Here is an 18,971-nt window from a genome sequence, read left to right on the forward strand (position 1 = left end):
ACAATTTGTAGGGTCAGAGAATATGTGTGTGTGTGTTTATTAATTAAATGATAAAGTAAAGTTGAAAGAAACGATTGGGCAGAGATCAACTAGGTAAATGCAAATAAAGGAAAAGTGGTAATATTAATGTCAGACAAAGAATAATTCAGGGTTAAAAGCGCTGACTGGATATTGTGTATTTACAAGTTGCAGTCCTTGCAGATGCTATAATAATTGCAAATCTCCCCCCCATTGAGATATAATTGACATATAGCATTGTATTAGTTTCAGGTGTGCAACGTAATGATTCAATGTTTGTATATATTGTGAAGTGATCACTACAGTAAGTCTAGTTAACATCCATCACTACACTTTATTTTTCTTGTGATGAGGACTCTTAAGATCTATTCTCTGAGCCACTTACAAATACACACTGTAGTATTATGAACTATAGTTACCATGCTGTACATTATATCACCATGACTTAGTTGTTTTATAACCTGAAGTTCATACCTTTTGTCCACTTGACCAACCCCTCCAGCCCCTGCCTCTGGCAGCCACCATTCTGTTCTCTGTATCTATGAGTTTGGGTTTTTGTTTTTTTTAAGATTCCACACATATGCAAGATCATACAGTATTTGTCTTTCTCTGTCCTACTTATTAGCATAATGCCCTCAAGGTCTGTATATGTTGTTGCAAATAGCAAGGATTCCTTCTTTTTTATGGCTAAATAATATTCCACTATGTACACACACATATACACACACACTCATACATACATTATATACATACCACATCTTCTTTATCCATTCACTTATCAGTGGACATTTAAGTTGCTTCCATGTGTTGGCTGTTGTAAGTAATGGTGCAATGAGCATGTGGGGAGTGGTGCATATCTTTTTGAATTAGTTTTTTAGGATAAATACCCAGGAGTAGAACTGCTGGATCAAACAGTAGTTCCATTTTTAATTTTTTGAGGAACCTTCATACTGTTTTCCATAGTGACTCCACCAATTTACATTCCCAGCAACGGTGCACAAGGGTTCTCTTTTCTCTACAGTCTCACCAGTGCTTATTATTTTCTGTCTTTTTGATAATAGCCATTCTAGCAGGTATGAGGTGATATCTCATGGTGGTTTTGATTTGCATTTTCCTGATGATTAGTGATGTTGAGTACCTTTTCATGTACATGTTGGCCATCTGTATATCTTCTTTGGAAAATGTCTGTTCAGATTCTCTGTCCACTTTTCAATTAGATTGTGTTTTTTTGCTATTGAGTTGTATGAGTTTTTCATATATTTTGGTTATTAACCCTTTATCAGATATATGATTTGCAAATATTTTCTCCCATTTGTTAGGTTGCTGTTTCATTTTGTTGATGGTTTCATTTGCTATACAGAACACTAACCTCTTACACAATACAACAGCCATCACCACATGGCACCCACATAGGTAGAGCAAAAGCTCCGAGAATTACAACCTGATTAGAAGACAGTTATTGTGAGAATTTAAAATTCCGTTCTTTAGTGGCACTAGGCTTATTTCCTGTGCTTAATAGCCACACGTGGCTAGTGGCTGCCACATTGGACAGTGCAGATACTGAACATTTCCATTCTGGCAGAAAGTTTAGTTGGATGGCTCTGATCTAGAAAGTATAGCAAAGGAGAACACTTTATAGACTTATGGGACATAGCTAAACTGGTATTTGGAGGAAAATTGAATGCCTTTAATAACTGCATTATTTAAAATAAAAAAAGACTGAAAATAAGTTATTGCTCAAGTACTCAGTTTTTAAGTACTCAAAAAATAAGTACTCAAGATATTAGAAAAACAAAAAATAAAACCAAAAGGATAGAGAAGAGAATTTTTTAAAATGCCGAAAATAATGAGATAGAAATAGACAAAACATAGAAATACTGAAATTGATTGAAAAAAGTAAAGATTCTGAACAGACTATAACTGTTGAAAAGGAAATAAAAAATGTATTTATTAGTCACCATATCAGGATGATATTCCAGCTAAATTATATTTACTTCTAAAAAAATAGATTTTACTTTTATTCTAATAAGTGATGGGCAGCGTTTTAATATGTTTTTCTGAAGCTAGTATAATATTATACCAGTGCTTGGTAAAGGTAATTTTTTTTTAAAGACAATTTTTAAATACAGAAATTCTAAATGAGATTTAGCTAATTTAATCATACAGCAGTAAAAGAATAGCATTTTCTTGGAATGCAAGGATAGTTCACAATAGGAAATCTATCTATTTATTGCATCAAGAGGCCAAAGGAGAAAAGCCATGTGATTCTGTTACTGGATGCTGAAAAGGCATTTAATGAAATGATTAAAAACACTTAAATGTAATAAGAATTGTGGGAGAAACTGCTCCAGTTATAGGAATAATCATAGCACCTACCACAGAGGGTTGTTGTGAGGATTTAATGACTTAACGTATGTAAAAATGCTTAGAGCAGTCTTTGGCACATAGAAATTATTCAGTGTTAGCTCTTTCTATTATTTAAATAAGATAAAGTTGATTTGTTAAAAAAAATAGGCAAATAATTGCATTGAATGGCAAAGTATTTTGATTGAAATTATCAAGACAGAGTTTTGTTCTTACCACTATATTCAGAATCATTTTTGAGGTGGTTTCATTTCTCTGAATATAATAAAAGTAGAAAATAAAGTAACTCTTATAAATACTAAAAGAGGAGATAAAATATTTTAAGTTACAAATGATATGATTTGTATGCCTAGAAAACCCAAGAGACTATTAAAGACTAATAAAACTACTCAGGGATAAGTTTAACATAATGGTTCTGTAGCAAGAAAATGAAGAAATGAAAGTTGAACGAGATCTCAATAAAAATTGTCAACCTTTCCAAAATTAACATATGAATTTCATTAATTCCGGTTAGAAACCTAGAAACCTTTAAAATGACTTTAAAGTGCATGTGGAAAGTATATTTCTAAAACTACCTAAGAAAATATACTATATATTTAATTCTGTTTTTGTTAACAGTCCCTCTTCCTCCTCATCCCCTCTCTCCTTCTCCATGCTATAAACACCCATTTGTATGGAGAAGGCTGAGGAAGAAAACAGTCATGCCATTTTAGTGGCATTGTTTTCCTTACCTTGGTGTAGATGGGAATCTATGGAGAGTTAGAGGGGTGATCATACTTAATTTACTATATATTTTTGTCTCTTTCACTTGTTATAAGGAATATATGTATAATTTTTAGTGTAATATGTATTACATGTATATAATTTTAATATATTATATATAATTATGCATTATAATTATATAATTGATCTAATACAGAAAAGATAATAGAAAAATGTTTAATGACTTTTCACTCATTGAAGTTGTAACTCCATTTTAGTTAAAACTAGAAATAAAACATATCATTGATTGATTTAGGAGATTTTAAAGAAAGATCTCAGATTTTTTAAGTGCATACTGAAAAACCAAAATGTATTTTCTTTTAGCTTTCCTGAATATTTGGTTCTTTCTACAATGGCAAGATTAATTTTTAACTCAAAAATTCTGAAAAGAATTTTCTCTTTTTTTTCTCTCTGTCAAAGGTATGCAACCACTCATGTATTCGGTTCAGGAAGCGTTAAATGCTAGACCATGGTGGATTCGTGTGGGGACTGACATTTGTTACTATAAGTAAGTATTCTGACAGTAATAGGACATCATTTTACAGAAGGAAATATTAATTCATCTTATTTCAGTTCAAAGATAAAAAGTTATTGTGTTCTTTGAGTTTGGTGATATGGTTTAGTATTACTTCCAACAGAGTTTTAAAAAACTTGAGATCCATTATGGGGGTATATTTAGTGGAAATAAAACATGTTTTGTAGACAGACGACAGACTTAGGTCCAAATCTTGCCTCTCCCACTTAGATGTGTTCTCAACTTTTTTAGCTTTAAAACTCTGGAAACTTCATTGAGTAAGACTGAAATTAGAAACTCTAGGAAATAATTTACAGTGTTTTTTTTTATTATTATTCTGGTGATATTGAGTGTAATTCTTTTCTCTTCTGCACACAAATGTTTACCTCATTTTTTTTTTTTTTTTTTTTTTTTTTTTGGTACGCGGGCCTCCCACTGCTGTGGCCTCTCCCGTTGCAGAGCACAGGCTCCGGACGCGCAGGCTCAGCGGCCATGGCTCACGGGCCCAGCCGCTCCGCGGCATGTGGGATCTTCCCGGACCGGGGCACGAACCCATGTCCCCTGCATCGGCAGGCGGACTCTCAATCACTGCGCCACCAGGGAAGCCCTTTTTTTTTTTTTTTTTGTTTACCTCATTTTAACTTCCAAAATATTTTACTTGGAGATGTATTCCACAATTACATTACTTCTGCTTTCACAGTTCAACTTTGACTTCAAATAGGTGATCTATTTATCAAGTTAAAATAAGTGCTAGAAATCATTTATCGCTTCAGTGGAATAATTGGATTATTCTTCAATTCATGACTAAGTGATCTAGGATTATCATATGCCTTGCTTCCCATTTTTACTGTTTCTGCATGTAATACATTTCAAGATAACTTCTATCCACTATTGAATGCACTTGACATCCCTGTTTTTCTCTGTTATTAATCTTAATCCTGGCATTTCTGTTTAGTGGATTTTGACTTTTTATATTTTATATTGTGCTTAACTAGCGCTAATGTTCCTTTTCTTTTAGTTTTATCCGTTAGAAGAAGAAGAATTCTAAAATTAAACTGTTTTTAATGGTTTAGATAGGGTTTTGGAAAAACCTAGATCTTAAGTGCTATTGCTTTCTAAGAAAGAAATCGTTCCTTGGAATTAATCTCAGTAGGGTTTTCCCCATTTTATTAGCAAAATAAATAGTAAATAAATGAGGGAAAGAAGCATAAGGTTATATGTAATTCTTCTTCACCTGAATGAATTTCATATTTCTTTTAATGGTAGGCTAATATAAATATACTTTATCATTTATCTCTTTCTCATAAGTTGGAGTAGAGCAGTGATTATCTGGGAAGTGCTTGGTTAGATTTTGGCAGAATGATTTAAATTGTTAAAGGGTGAAACAATGTTTTTCAAAAAGTATTTCTTTCATGCTTTTTCTTTTGCACAATAGAAATCATCAATCAATGAATGCTTTTCTTTTTCACACTGTAAAGTGAATCGTCATAGCATCTCAGGTGGTTTTTCTTTTTTTATGTAAGGGGTGATGGCAAGGATTTTTGTTTGTTTAGTTTTTATTTTTTCTTTTGGCTACTTCCAGATCTGGAATTGGAATTCAGGCCAGTTCAACAGATATTTATTAACCACTTTCTATGTAACAAGCACTGTTCTAGTTGCTTTCCTCAAGCTTGAAATCCAGATAGTGGGGATTAAAAACTATTTTTGCACTGTCCTTTGATACTTGTTTGTCTCATCTGTAAAATGAGAATAAAACTACTTTCCACGGGTATGTGAGTGAATATAACCTATAAAATGCCATGTAGCTGTAATGTGGTGACATAAATACCTCCACAATTAGATGTTAAGCTTTTGGAGTGAAAGAGTTGGCAGGATCTACTTCCGGACCTTATTTTGCATTTTCCTCAACTCTTAGCACCTTGTCATTGAGTATCTATTCAAGATGTAGTGGCTAAGTTAATGAAGACTCTACCATTCTTTTACATCAGGGTTCTTTTATTTTCATTAATAGCAAGCTTGATTTTTATAAGATTATATTAGAAGATCTGATCCCAGGGTAGTTCTAAGGTTGTGATCTACCTTGAATGTCTGTGTGCATGAATAAGTAATCTGTAGGCCATGGCTTTTCTTCAGTTCATGGCTTAAATAATACAAGGTGATTTGGAATTTTAGAAATGAAGTTGATAGACCAAAGCATCTTTAGGTCATCATATCTCAATGATATTTAAAGTCTGGAAAGTAATATGTAGTTTTAAAAACTTTTTATTATGGAAATCTCCAAACATTTACAAAAGCGGATAATAGAATAATGAGGCCCCATGTATTCATCACTGAGTTTCAACAATTATCAACACATGGTTTCATTTTAGCTATACTTTCACCCCTACCACCACAATGAATTTTTTAAGGCATATTTTATCCTTATTTTTTTCCAGATATATTTTATCCATAAATACTTCAAAGGTCTTTGTCTTTTTGAGATACATATTTAAGACAATCTAACCACAAGGCTATTGTCACACCTAAGAAAATTCCTTAATATGGTAAAATATCCAGTCAATGTTCAGACTTACTTGTCTCATAAATGTTACTTTATAGTTGGTTTGTTTAAATCAGACCAACCAAGGGATCACACGTATGTCCTTTAAGTCTCTTAATTTATAGGCTTCCTTCTTCTCTATTTTTAAATTTCTCCTTTATTTATTGAAGAAATTAGATCATTTGTCATGCAGGATTTTCCGCATTTTGGATTTTGCTGATTTCATCCCTGTGGTGTTAATGAATTCTTCTATCTCACCAATCTCCTATTAACTCATAGTTAGATGTAGAAGCTTTATCAGTTTCAGGTTTCATTTTTGACAAGAGTACTTCATAGATGGTGCAGGGAATTCCTGTTGCATCATATTAGGAAATATATCATCTCTGGTTATTTCTTCTTTTGTAATTTTAAAATTGATCAGTGAATTCAGGTATTGTCGTCTGATCCGTCAGCCTTTCATCCAATGGTTGTAGCAGCCATTGGTGATCACTGCCTGGATCTAGTAATGTGTATGGCTATCAAAAGAATGGGGGTCTAAAACTTCTATTGATGTATAGAGTAGTAGCTCTATTTAATTAGTAAATCCAGAAGTGGAAAGTCATGATGTTGGCTGATAGCAATTAACTGCTTTTTTAGTACCAAGTCTAATTTTTGTTTTAAACAACATACTGATTTTTTTTAGAGATTTATTTATTATTTATTTAATTTATTTTTGGCTGCATCAGGTCTTAGTTGCAGCACGCGGGATCTTTCATTGTGGCACTCAGGCTTCTTTCTAGTTGTGGTAAGCGGGCTCCAGAGCACGTGGGCTCTGTAGTTTGCGGTACTCAGGCTCTCTAGTTGAAGCACGTGAGATCAGTAGTTATGACACGCGGGCTTAGTTGCCCCACGGCATTTGGGATCTTAGTTCCATGACCAGGGATCAAACCTGTGTCCCCTGCATTGTAAGGCAGATTCTGTACCACTAGCCCACCAGGGAAGTCCCCCAAGTCTAATTTTTAAAAGTATTTAAGTTAAACTTTTTTACAAACCATGGGTTTTCTTTTTTTTTTTCTGAAGTTCTGTTTACTAAAATAGCAAGAAAAATCAGAATTTTGGTGTGGATGAAATAAACATGCATTTCTGTTGCAGAAATCACTTCTCAAGAAGTTCAATTGCTGCAGGTGGGCAAAAGGGAAAATCCTACTATACCATTACATTCACTGTCATTTTTCCACATAAAGATGATGTGTGCTATTTTGCTTATCACTATCCATATACGTATTCAACTTTACAGGTGAGAACTCATTAAGTTGTACTGTGACCATTATTGTGTTGTATGTGTATGTGTCAGATAATTGAAGAAAAATTGCTTTAATTAAATATCTAAATAAGATAAGAAAAAGATTCAGGGTTGATGACTTCAGAAAATAATACAACATTTGTTGAAATCATTAAAGTAAAATGGGAATGTAGTCTTCATTTTTATTTAGTAGAAATACTATGGAAATATGACATGATTTTTACTTTCCACTTTGGGTAGAAATCTACAAATCACAATTTATAAATTTTAACTAGGTGAGATTTCTACTTGTTTAATGAAAAGCATTGAATCTCACAGAAAATGTAACAGTAGAAAATGTATATGCAATTTAAGTTTTCTGTTGTGAATTCCTTTCTTCTAATGGTTTCATATGGAGTCCTAGATCCAGATTGCTTAGAATATGGGGTATAAGAGTTGTTTTGTGGGTTCTTTTGAGATGTTTTGATTATTTGCGTTGTAAAACAAAAAATTCAAGTAATTAGCATGGCAGATTTATACTCAGAACAGAATGTCTGTCCTAATGATCAAGGATCATGAAGCTTCGTATGATCAATTTACTCAGAAAGGAATTGGAACACTATGATTAGAAACAAGCTTCCAAATTATGAGAGAGGAGAAAATGAGAGAAAAACATAGTCCATAGAGCAGAAGAAATGTCAAGACCGAGAACATTAAATGAGGCTCACTTTATTTTAGTAAGGTTCCAACCTACAGTAAAGGTATAAACCGATATGTTTCTGTGCTGAATAACATAGCATTGGAAATAGTGTTGTTATTTACATGGTATTTGTTACTGTCCTTTACTGATGTTACCTTTTTAGTATATTTTAAATGCCCCTACTTTCTTCCAGTCCCACTACCACGACCTTTTCCACACATTACCATTGTTTCTCACCTGGACTTATGCCAACCTCTTTCTAACTGGTGTCCCCAAATTCACTTGTATCCCCTTTCCTCTTCATCACTGTTTTATCACACTGTAGCAAGAGGGCTCTTTGATGGCAAATCTAATCATATAAATCTGCTCCTTAAATTCCTTAGTGATTTCTCTTGCCATTTGTATGAAGTCTAAAATTCTTACCGTAGCTCATTCAGTCATTTCTCCACTATTTTGCACAGTTTGGGCCATTTCTTCATACTGTTTGAACTGTTATTTACTTAATATTTATTTTTAAATAGACTTTAAAGTAATTCACTGTTTAAAGATTATCCTCATTCTAAGTTAATATCTGTGGAATTACAGGTTTAATGTGCTAAACTTTTTTCTGATTCACAGTAAAATACATATCTATTAAAATTTTTTTCAAGGTTATCCACATACCACTTAGTTATCTTAATTACCAAATACTGTGCTTTGGGAAGGACTGGTCTACCGGGCCCTTCCTTCTGTGTTAAATTCTCGATTTCTTACCCTTTCTGGTCTAGCTATAATGAATCTTCTTCAGTTCTTTGAAATGTCCTTCTTTTTTCTTATTTCATGGTCTTCCTGTATGCTTTCCTTCTGCCTACAGTGCGCTTTATATCCATTTCACTCATCCTTTGGATCTCACTTTAAATGTAATTTTTTTCTAGAAGACCTTTCCTCCCTGCCCAGACTCTGCAAGGCTCCCTTCCCTTTATTTCAAGCTCTCATAGCACTGTATATTTTCTCTAGGATAGGGACCATTTATTCATTGTTATATCCCCAATGCCTGGCACAGTTTCTAGCCCAGAAATAGTGACCACATGGTAAATCATGATTATGTGAATGAACATAGGCAAAAGTTTGGAAAGCAGCTAAGTATCTTTAAAATAAGGGATTGAACAATTTATATTTGGTGTGACCGTATACTAAAACCATTAGAACTTGTGTTTTCAAAAGACATATATTCAACATGTTTAATGATATGGCATAATATTTATAATTTTGAATATCAATGTGAATGTATAAATTATTAACTGATAAAATCAGATTATAAAAAGTCTTACATGTAATTACAGTTTTGTTTATATATATTGGCATTTGTTAGTAGTAATCTAGGTGATTCAATTATGGGTGTTTAAAATTTTTTCTTGTACTTTCTGTGTCTTCCAGACATTTTTACAATGAGCCTTTATTAATCTTGAAATCAGGAAAGATTGTTAAAAAATTTGTGCTGCATAATATTCATTCTCCATATTTTAGGTTGCCGTTAACAGATCTATAGTCACAAAATTTCAACATTCAGAAGGCTTTGAAAACCAAAAGCATTTTCATAACCCATTTGGCAGCAAAGCCTGGCCTGAATTGATGTGAGCTTATTTAGAATATTGATTCTGCTTAGCGTGACTCTTCATATGCTTTGCTACAGAAATACTAATGTGCTTATTTGCAGGCTGCTGCCGCTGACCCCACTGGTTATATCGCACTATTAAGGGTATCCAAACTGTATCCATCCCCTTTCTCAAGTTCCCAAATACTGATATTTAACTGCATCTGGACCCTAATCCCCAGAGAAGGGATTAGGAATCTGATTCACTTTTAGTTATGTTCAAGATCTGGATGCATTTATTTCTGTTCATCATAGGGAGTTTTTAAATGATTATATACTTTGCTTTTAAATTTTTATTAAGATGCATCTTCAAAAATTGGAATCAGCACACAATCCTCAGCAAATCTATTTTCGAAAAGATGTGTTATGTGAAACCCTGTCTGGAAACAGCTGTCCCTTGGTGACTATAACAGCAATGCCAGAGTCTAATTATTATGAACATATCTGTCAATTCAGTAAGTTTGTCTTCTTCACTCACAATACCAATCATTCTTACTTATTTTTCTTTGCTTCATGACTATTTTGTAAGGGCATTAGTGCTAGGAATAGGCATAGAAGTCTTGGGTTCTAGTCTGGGTCCTGTTACTGCCTAGCTCGGGCCCACTTCTGGGCCTCAGTTTCCTCATATGAGGGAGCTGCCTGAGATGACCTCTGAGGTGTCTTGATACTAATATTCTGTAGTTCTTATTCTTAGAAGTCATACCCAAAGTATAGTATAACAAATTATACCATCAGTTTAAGACTTTACAATTAATTGTATTTATAAATAAAACTACCATAAACCTATCAAGTATTTTGATGCTAGTACTGAATAGCTACTTGTTTTTCCTTGCCATTTATGTTTTTAAAGTTGCCTCAAATGTACAGCTATGGTAAAAAAATATATATACATATAAGAAAACTGTTCTAATTTTGTTAAGAAGGTAAAATATTTTCAGGAAAGAGAAAGAGCTTGCTATTTATGAAAATATGAGCAGGTGAATTGAATGGTTATTTTGTAGCCCTGTATATCTAAATGTATAGTGAAAAATATTTTTCTTTGTAAATCTCTGAGCAGACATACCTATTGTTCTGTGCTTATCATAGCGACTATAAAACAGGAATAAGATTATATTTTCCTTCTTTTTTCCATGACTTTATAAAAAATAAATTTATATTTCATCTATTTTCCCCAGACGCTTGTTCTTTATGAAACCAAGATAATATTAAACAATTAATTTTATATGTTAGATTAATTGTTGTGAAATAAATGACTCAAATACTGTTTAATGTGTTATATTCATGTAAGACATGACTTATATGGGTTTTATATCTGTTTTCTCTAGCGGGCCTAGTATAGTGCTTGTATATAGTAGGTGCACAGTGAGTTCTACTTTGACTTTATATCAGTATTCACAATTGAGTAGAAATATTTCTAAAGCCCCAAAGTCAAACATCATACAGACTTTTAGTAGACGTTCATTTTAATTTGAGGTTTTATGTCTACTTTAGGAAATCGCCCTTACGTTTTCTTATCTGCTCGGGTGCATCCTGGAGAGACTAATGCAAGTTGGGTAATGAAAGGAACATTGGAGTATCTCATGAGTAATAACCCTACTGCTCAGAGCTTACGGGAATCCTATATTTTTAAAATTGTCCCTATGCTAAATCCAGATGGTGTCATCAATGGAAAGTAAGTTAAGCAATAGTTATAGAAATATTATAGATTGTTGTGGCTGTCCTGTATAAACTTGTTGAAATAATAGCATCCACGTTAATTTCAAAAACAAATCTAGTGATTTTTCTAGAACAAAACAAATTTAGTGAAGAATTAATCTGATAAATTTTTAAATGAAAGTATAATTTGTATATTAGTACTATGATATTTTGAGAAATTCTGTATCTATTCATGAGAATACAATTTTATAAAATGTATGTCTGCTTGAATTGTTTTAGAAAAATTACAGTATTGGGATATGAAAAAGATTTTTAGCACATTGTCTTATAGTCCTTTTTATTTGACATGGCGTGATCTTAGGTTGTTTTGAGATTTAGAATCTTCTGGGATCTCTTTCCACTAATATGGAATATTGGCTCCATCTGCTAACCTCTTCTTGATATGAGTAGGAATTCTTTAGAGTGGAAATACTGGAATGTTACTTTTTAAGTGGAGGTGGCTTATAGTTGGTACAGTTCATTTATTGTGTAAATTAGACCAAGGTCTCTTTAATGCTTCTGAAAGGGGGGAGTTAGTCTAACTGTCATGAGCATCTCCAAAGTCGAGGACACCATATTTATTTATTCAATAAAAGAACCATGAATATTTCTCATATTTAGGAAATTTTTGAATTAAAAAAATAGAATAATTTCTGTTTAGGTAGTATGATTATGGAACTAAAATGAGATTTTATGTCTAGTTTTAATTCAGAAACATATTGACTAGCTAGAATTCTGTTTATATTTCTGTTATCACCTTATGACCATTTGCTTAAATTTTTGCTCAGTGGCTTTAATACTTAATACCTATGATTAATGAAAATGTATTTGAATTTTTGCAAGAATGTGTGCTTTTCATACACAATACTTATCTTTCTTAGAAGGAGGGCCAGATAGCACTTTTAATAATAACTGATACAATCAAAATACAGAATGTTAGCATAAGAAATGATTATTATGTAGTCAGAATGGAAAATATGACCATGAATAAATTTTATGGTGTATGGAACAAAACCCCAGAATGGAGAATTTTTCCTATAGCTTGAAAATTTTGACATAAATCTGCAAGCTTACCACAGTTAAATGCATGTAACACAAGATCTTGCACATAGCAAATGCTAAGTAAATGTTTACTTACTGACTATAATATGCATTCTGGTGAGCACACCATTTATACCTGTTTGAAATGAAATATTTAGTGGAATAGAATCATAAAATTAAATCAAGTGTATGTAAGAGTTGATTGGTACCAGTGTTTGTCATTGTGTTTACATATGTGTAGTCACCGCTGTTCTTTAAGTGGAGAGGATTTGAATAGACAGTGGCAAAGTCCAAATCCAGATTTACATCCTACAATTTATCATGCCAAGGGTCTGCTGCAATATCTGGCTGCAGTGAAGCATTTACCACTGGTAAGTGCAATATTTGTTTGTATAGTCAAAGAGGTGATTTTGTTGTAAGTTAGTATTTTGTAGATTATTTTCTGGTTATAAAAGCTGGGTGTTAATTTCAAAAGCAGTTTCTTTAAAACATCTTTGTTATCTATCACTTGTGTATTAATTATGTTGTCAAATTAATACAATGTATCCATATTCTTATTTCGTTAGATTTAATTTTTATAATTCTCATGAGCCCTTTACTTTTCTGTTTTGTTTATGAATAGTGGTAACTCCTGGCTGTAAGTTTTAGCTATTTAACTTCACTGTTTGAACAATATCAAGGTAAAAGTACAATAGGTATCTTCCAAATTCTCAAACTAGTAGAAACTTATTTCTGAGCTCGTTAGCTAATTCTAAAGCAGGTAAGTCTCGACTATACACATAGGAAAGGTAATATAGGCATGGTGGGAGGCTCTCCTGAACTGTGTATGTGTGTTTCTTCTGTTTTCAGCAACTTTTGTTTAGAATGTTTCCATTATTTTAATCTTTAAATGAGTTAATTTTCCTTTGGGAAAGATAGAACACTTTGCAGAGGGGCAAAATTGGCATGCAAATCTGTCCATTTTCTATTTTTAAAATGATGCTCTTAAAAATTAAAGGGAAACCATACCCCTTTTAAAATGTTTTTCATGAAAGCATTTTTTATGTTCTCTTAAATTAGGTAAATATTTTAACAACCCTTGGGGCAGTGATGAGTGCAGCTGTAGATTTGACCTATAATTGAATTTATTATTTTTTAAGTGATGAATAGTAGATACAAAAGAAAGAGTGGAACTCGTGGCTTGATGCAGGACCTACCTGCAAAGGATTTAGCCATTCTAGGATTAATCATAGATCCTTTCCAGAAGTAGATATGTATTATTACTTTTATTGATTCTACTTGTTAAATGGTGGCTCAGTTACAATAAAAGGACAAAGGAACACAGAACTGTTTATTGGCTTCATATTAGCTAGCTTTACTTGGCAATATATGAATTTGAAGGATTTTATTTTTAAAATATATTATCTTTTCAAGGTTTATTGTGATTATCATGGCCACTCCCGAAAGAAGAATGTATTTATGTATGGCTGCAGCATCAAAGAAACAGTGTGGCACACGAATGACAATGCAGCTTCATGTGATGTTGTGGAAGATGTGGGATACAGGGTAATTATTACAGATAAGGCAGGAATTTTTGAATTTCAAACACGCATAAAACTGCAGAAAATAATTTAACATATAGGAACTACTCAGATTCAGTAAATGGTACCATTTTGCCATTTTGTTTCAGATTTTTCGTTTTAAATGTTTCTTCTAATTTTTTTTGCTTTTCACATTTTTTTAATTAAAGTAGACTTGATTTACAATATTACGTTAGTTACAGGTGTACAGTGTAGTTATTCACTATTTTTATAGATTATACTCCATTTAAAGTTATCATAGAATGTTGGCTGTATTTTCTGTGCTGTACAGTATATCCTTGTATTGTTCATGCATTATTTATTTTATACATAGTATGTATCTCTTAATCGCCTACTGTTATCTTGCCACTACCCCATCCCTCTCCCTACTGGTAATGGCTAGTTTGTTCCTTATACCTGTGAGTCTGTTTCTCTTTTGTTATATACATTTGTTTTATTTTTTAGGTTCCACATATAAATGATAATATACAGTATTTGTCTTTCTCTGTCTGACTTATTTCACTAAGCATAATACCCTCCAGGTCTATTCATGATGTTTCAAATGGCAAAATTTCATTCTTTTTTATGGCTGAGAGTATTCCATTGTATAATATACATCACATCTTCTTTATCCATTCACCTGTTGGTGGATACCTAGGTTGCTTCCATGTCTTGGCTATTGTAAATAGTGCTGCTGTGGACATTGAGGTGCATGTATCATCTTGAATTAGAGTTTTTTGTCTTTTCTGGATATGTGCCCAGGAGTGGGATTGCTGGATCATACGATAGCTTTATTTTTAGTTTTGTAAGGAACCTCTATACTATTCTCCATAATGGTTGTACCGATTTACATTCCCACCAACAGTGTAGGAGGGTTCCCTTTTCTCCACACCCTCTCCAGCATTTATTATTTGTAGACTTTTTGATGATGGCCATTATGACCAATGTGAAGTGATACCTCATTGTGGTTTTGATTTGCATTTCTCTAATAATTAGAGATGTTCAGCATCTTTTCATGTGCCTGTTGGCCATCTGTATGTCTCCTTTGGAAAAATATCTATTCAGTTCTTCTGACCATTTTTTAATTGGGTTGTTTGGGGTTTTTTTTGATGTTGAGTTGTATGAGCTGTTTATATATTTTGGATATTAACCTCTTTCAGTCATATCATTTGCAGATAGTTTCTCCCTTTACATAGGCTGTCTTTTCATTTTGTCAGTTGTTTCCTTTGCTGTGCAAAAGCTTTTAAATTTAATTAGGTCCTAGCTATTTATTTTTGTTTCCTTTACCTGAGGAGACAGATCAAAGAAATATTGCTGTGACTTACATGAAAGAGTGTTCTGCCTATGTTTTCTTCTGTGAGTTTTATGGTTTCTAGCCTTACATTTAGGTCTTTAATTGATTTTGAGTTTACTTTTGCATATGGTATGGAAAATGTTTCTAATTTCACTCTCTTACATGTAGCTGTCCAGTTTTCCCACCACCACTTATTGAAGAGACTGTCTTTTCCCTATTGTATATTTTTGCCTCCTTTGTCATAGATTAATTGACCATATGTTAGTGCATTTATTTCTGGGCTCTCTATTCCTTTGCTTGATATGTCAGGGTTTTTTTTTGTATGTGTGCTGGTACATTCCTGTTTTGATTACTGTAGCTTTGTAGTGTAGTCTGAAGTCAGGTAGTCAGTGATACCTCCAGCTTTGTTTTTCTTTTTTTTCCTCCAGATTGCTTTATAGTCTTTTGTGGTTCCATATAAATTTTAGGATTATTTGTTGTACTCCTCTGAGAAATGTCCTGGGTATTCTAGATATTTTGATAGCGATTGCATTAAATCTGTAGATTGCTTTGAGTAGTACGGACATTTCAACAATATTAATTCTTCCAGTTCATGAACAGGGATATCTTTCCATTTCTTTGTGTCATCTTCAGTTTCCTTCATCAATGTTATATAATTGTCAGAGTATAGGTCTTTCAGTTTATTCCTATGTATTTTGTTCTTTTTGATGCAGTTTTAAATGGAATTAGTTTTGGATTCCTGAACTAATGATAGTTCATTATCAGTGTATAAAAAAGCAGCAGATTTCTGTACTTTAATCTTGTATCCTGTACAAGAAAAATCCCAAGTAAACAACCTAACCTATCATCCAAAGTAATTAGAAAAGGAAGAACAAACAAAGCTCAAAGTCAGCAAAAGGAAGGAAATAATAAAGATCAGAGTGGAAATAAAATTGAGACAGCGCCCCCCCCAAAAAATAGAAAAAATCAATGAAACCAAGAGCTGTTTTTTTTGAAAAGATAAACAAAATTAATAAGCCTTTAGCCAGGCTCATTAAGAAAAGGAGAGAGGTCCCAAATAAACAAAATAAATGAAAGAGGAGCAATTACAACCAATATCACAGAGACACAAAAAACATAAGAGAATACTATGAACAGTTTTACGCCAACAAATTGGGTGACGTGGAAGGAATGGATAAATTCCTAGAAATATACAGTCTTCCAAAACTGAATCAGGAAGATATATTGGGTAGGCCAAAAAGTTTGTTTTTTTTCCATAAGATGGCTCTAGTAGTATTTAGTTGTCTTTAACTTCATTCAGAATAATTTTGTTAGATTGTATTATGACAGCTGTCATGTCAGCATGCATTTAAAAAACGTATCAAAATGGGTGAATTTTTGTGTAGCCATTTTAATATTGAAAATGGAAGAAAAAAGCAACATTTTTGTCATACTAGTTTTTATTATTTCAAGAAAGGTAAAAACGCAACTGAAATGCAAAAAAAGATTTGTGCAGTGTATGGAGAAGGTGTGTGATTGATCGAACGTGTCAAAAGTGGTTTGTGAAGTTTCATGCTGGAGATATCTTGCTGGGTGATGCTCCACGGTCAGGTAGACCAGTTGAAGTTGATAGCGATCAAATTGAGAAAAATCAACGTTATACCACATAGGAGATAGCCGGCATACTCAAAATATCCCAATCAAGCATTGAAAATCATTTGCACCAGCTTGGTTATGTGTATTGCTTTGATGTTTGGGTTCCACATAAGTTAAGCGAAAAAAACCTTCTTGACCTTATTTCTGCATGAGATTCTCTACTGAAACATAATGAAAACGTTCCATTTTTAAAACAAATTTTGATGGGCGATGAAAAGTGGATACTGTACAACAATGTGGAATGGAAAAGATTGTGGGGCAAGCAAAATGAACCACCACCAACCACGCCAAAGGCCGATCTTCATCCAAAGAAGGTGATGTTGTATATATGGTGGGATTGGAAGGGAGTCCTCTATTATGAGCTCCTTCCGGAAAACCAAACAATTGATTCCAACAAGTACTGTGCCCAGTTAGACCAATTGAAAGCAGCACTCGATGAAAAGTGTCCGGAATTAGTCAACAGAAAACACATAATCTTCCATCAGGATAATGCAAGACCGCATGTTTCTTTGATGACCAGGCAAAAACTGTTTCAGCTTGGCTGGGACGTTCTGATTCATCCGCCATATTCACCAGACATTGCACCTTCGGATTTCCATTTATTTCGGTCTTTACAAAATTCTCTTAATGGAAAAAATATCAATTCCCTGGAAGACTGTAAAAGGCACCTGGAACAGTTCTTTGCTCAAAAAGATAAAAAGCTTTGGGAAGATGGAATTATGAAGTTGCCTGAAAAATGGCAGAAGGTAGTGGAAGAAAAGGGTGAATACGTTGTTCAATAAAGTTCTTGGTGAAAATGAAAAATGTGTCTTTTATTTTTACTTAAAAACCAAAGGAACTTTTTGGCCAAAGCAATAGATAACCTGAACAGACTGATGACTAGTAGTGAAATTGAATCAGTAATAAAATAACTCTTAGCAAACAAAAGTCCAGGATCCAACAGCTTCAAAGGGAAATTCTACCAAACGTGTAAAGAAGAGCTAATACCTATCCTTCTCAAACTACTCCAAAAAATTGAAAATGAGGGAACACTCCCAAATTCATTCTACAAGGCCAACATTACCCTGATAACCAAAACCAAAGACACTACAAAAAAGATTACAGGCCAGTATCTATGATGAATATAGATGCAAAAATCCTCAACAAAATATTAGCAAACTGAATCCAACAATATATAAAAAGGATCATGCACCATGATCAAGTTGGATTTATTCTAAGGATGCAAGAATGGTTCATATTCACAAATCAGTCATTGTAATATGCCGCGTTAACAAAAGGAAGGATAAAAATCACATGATCATCTCAATAAGATGCAGAAAAAACATTTGACAGAATTCATCCATTCATGTTAAAAGCTCTCATCAAAGTTGGTATAGAGGGAACATATCTCAACATAATAAAGGCCGTTTATGACAAACCCACAGTTAATATCATACTCAAGTTTGAAAAACTGAAAGCTTTTCCTCTAAAAATGCTTCTCACATTTAGATTTTTCATCGATTTGGAATTTATTTTTGTATGAAGTGTGAGGGTGTAATTTTAGTTTCCCCACGTATAACCAGTTGTCTCAGCACCATTTATTAAACAGCACCTCCTTCCTCTGCCGATTTTATAAAGCCATCTGTTACAGACCTTGTTTCCACATGTATGGGTGTGTTTTGAGGTCTGCCTAGGACTGAAGGGAGATCTATTGTTTTACGTACTGTGTGCTTTTCATTTTGTCACAGTGTCTCTCTTACTATATTTACACCTAAACAAGCACCCCAGGTTATTTTCCAAAAAATAGTTTCAGTAACATACCACTCCCCTTAGCAAAACTTCAAAGCACATTTTCTTTTTGGTGTCCTCTCTCTTCTTCCCCTTTCCCAAATAAATAAAATGATTAGAGTTATGTTAAAAAATGGAAACACTCCAGAAATGTAGAGTAGTGAGTGAAAGTCATCTTCTCTCAATTAA

At 33.2% G+C, this 18,971-nt stretch overlaps 1 protein-coding gene across 4 annotated transcripts in view; it reads left to right on the top strand.

The window, feature by feature from the left end:
• AGTPBP1 (ATP/GTP binding carboxypeptidase 1) overlaps positions 1 to 18,971 on the top strand; it is a 170,154-nt gene that overhangs the window by 123,185 nt on the left and 27,998 nt on the right. For 3 of the 4 annotated variants that reach the window (XM_079927638.1, XM_079927639.1, XM_079927640.1), the window contains 6 exons: positions 3,565 to 3,652; positions 7,329 to 7,473; positions 10,093 to 10,246; positions 11,283 to 11,463; positions 12,769 to 12,898; positions 13,941 to 14,157. In XM_079927638.1, coding sequence (XP_079783764.1) covers positions 3,565 to 3,652; positions 7,329 to 7,473; positions 10,093 to 10,246; positions 11,283 to 11,463; positions 12,769 to 12,898; positions 13,941 to 14,141 — 899 coding nt within the window. In that variant the 3' untranslated portion in view covers positions 14,142 to 14,157. Of the gene's footprint in view, positions 1 to 3,564; positions 3,653 to 7,328; positions 7,474 to 10,092; positions 10,247 to 11,282; positions 11,464 to 12,768; positions 12,899 to 13,940; positions 14,158 to 18,971 lie in introns of those variants that run through there. The other variant, XM_079927641.1, reaches the window with a different exon arrangement.

This window comes from Stenella coeruleoalba (genome assembly GCF_951394435.1).
Source record: "Stenella coeruleoalba genome assembly, chromosome: 7".
Classification (NCBI taxonomy): Eukaryota; Metazoa; Chordata; class Mammalia; order Artiodactyla; family Delphinidae; genus Stenella; species Stenella coeruleoalba.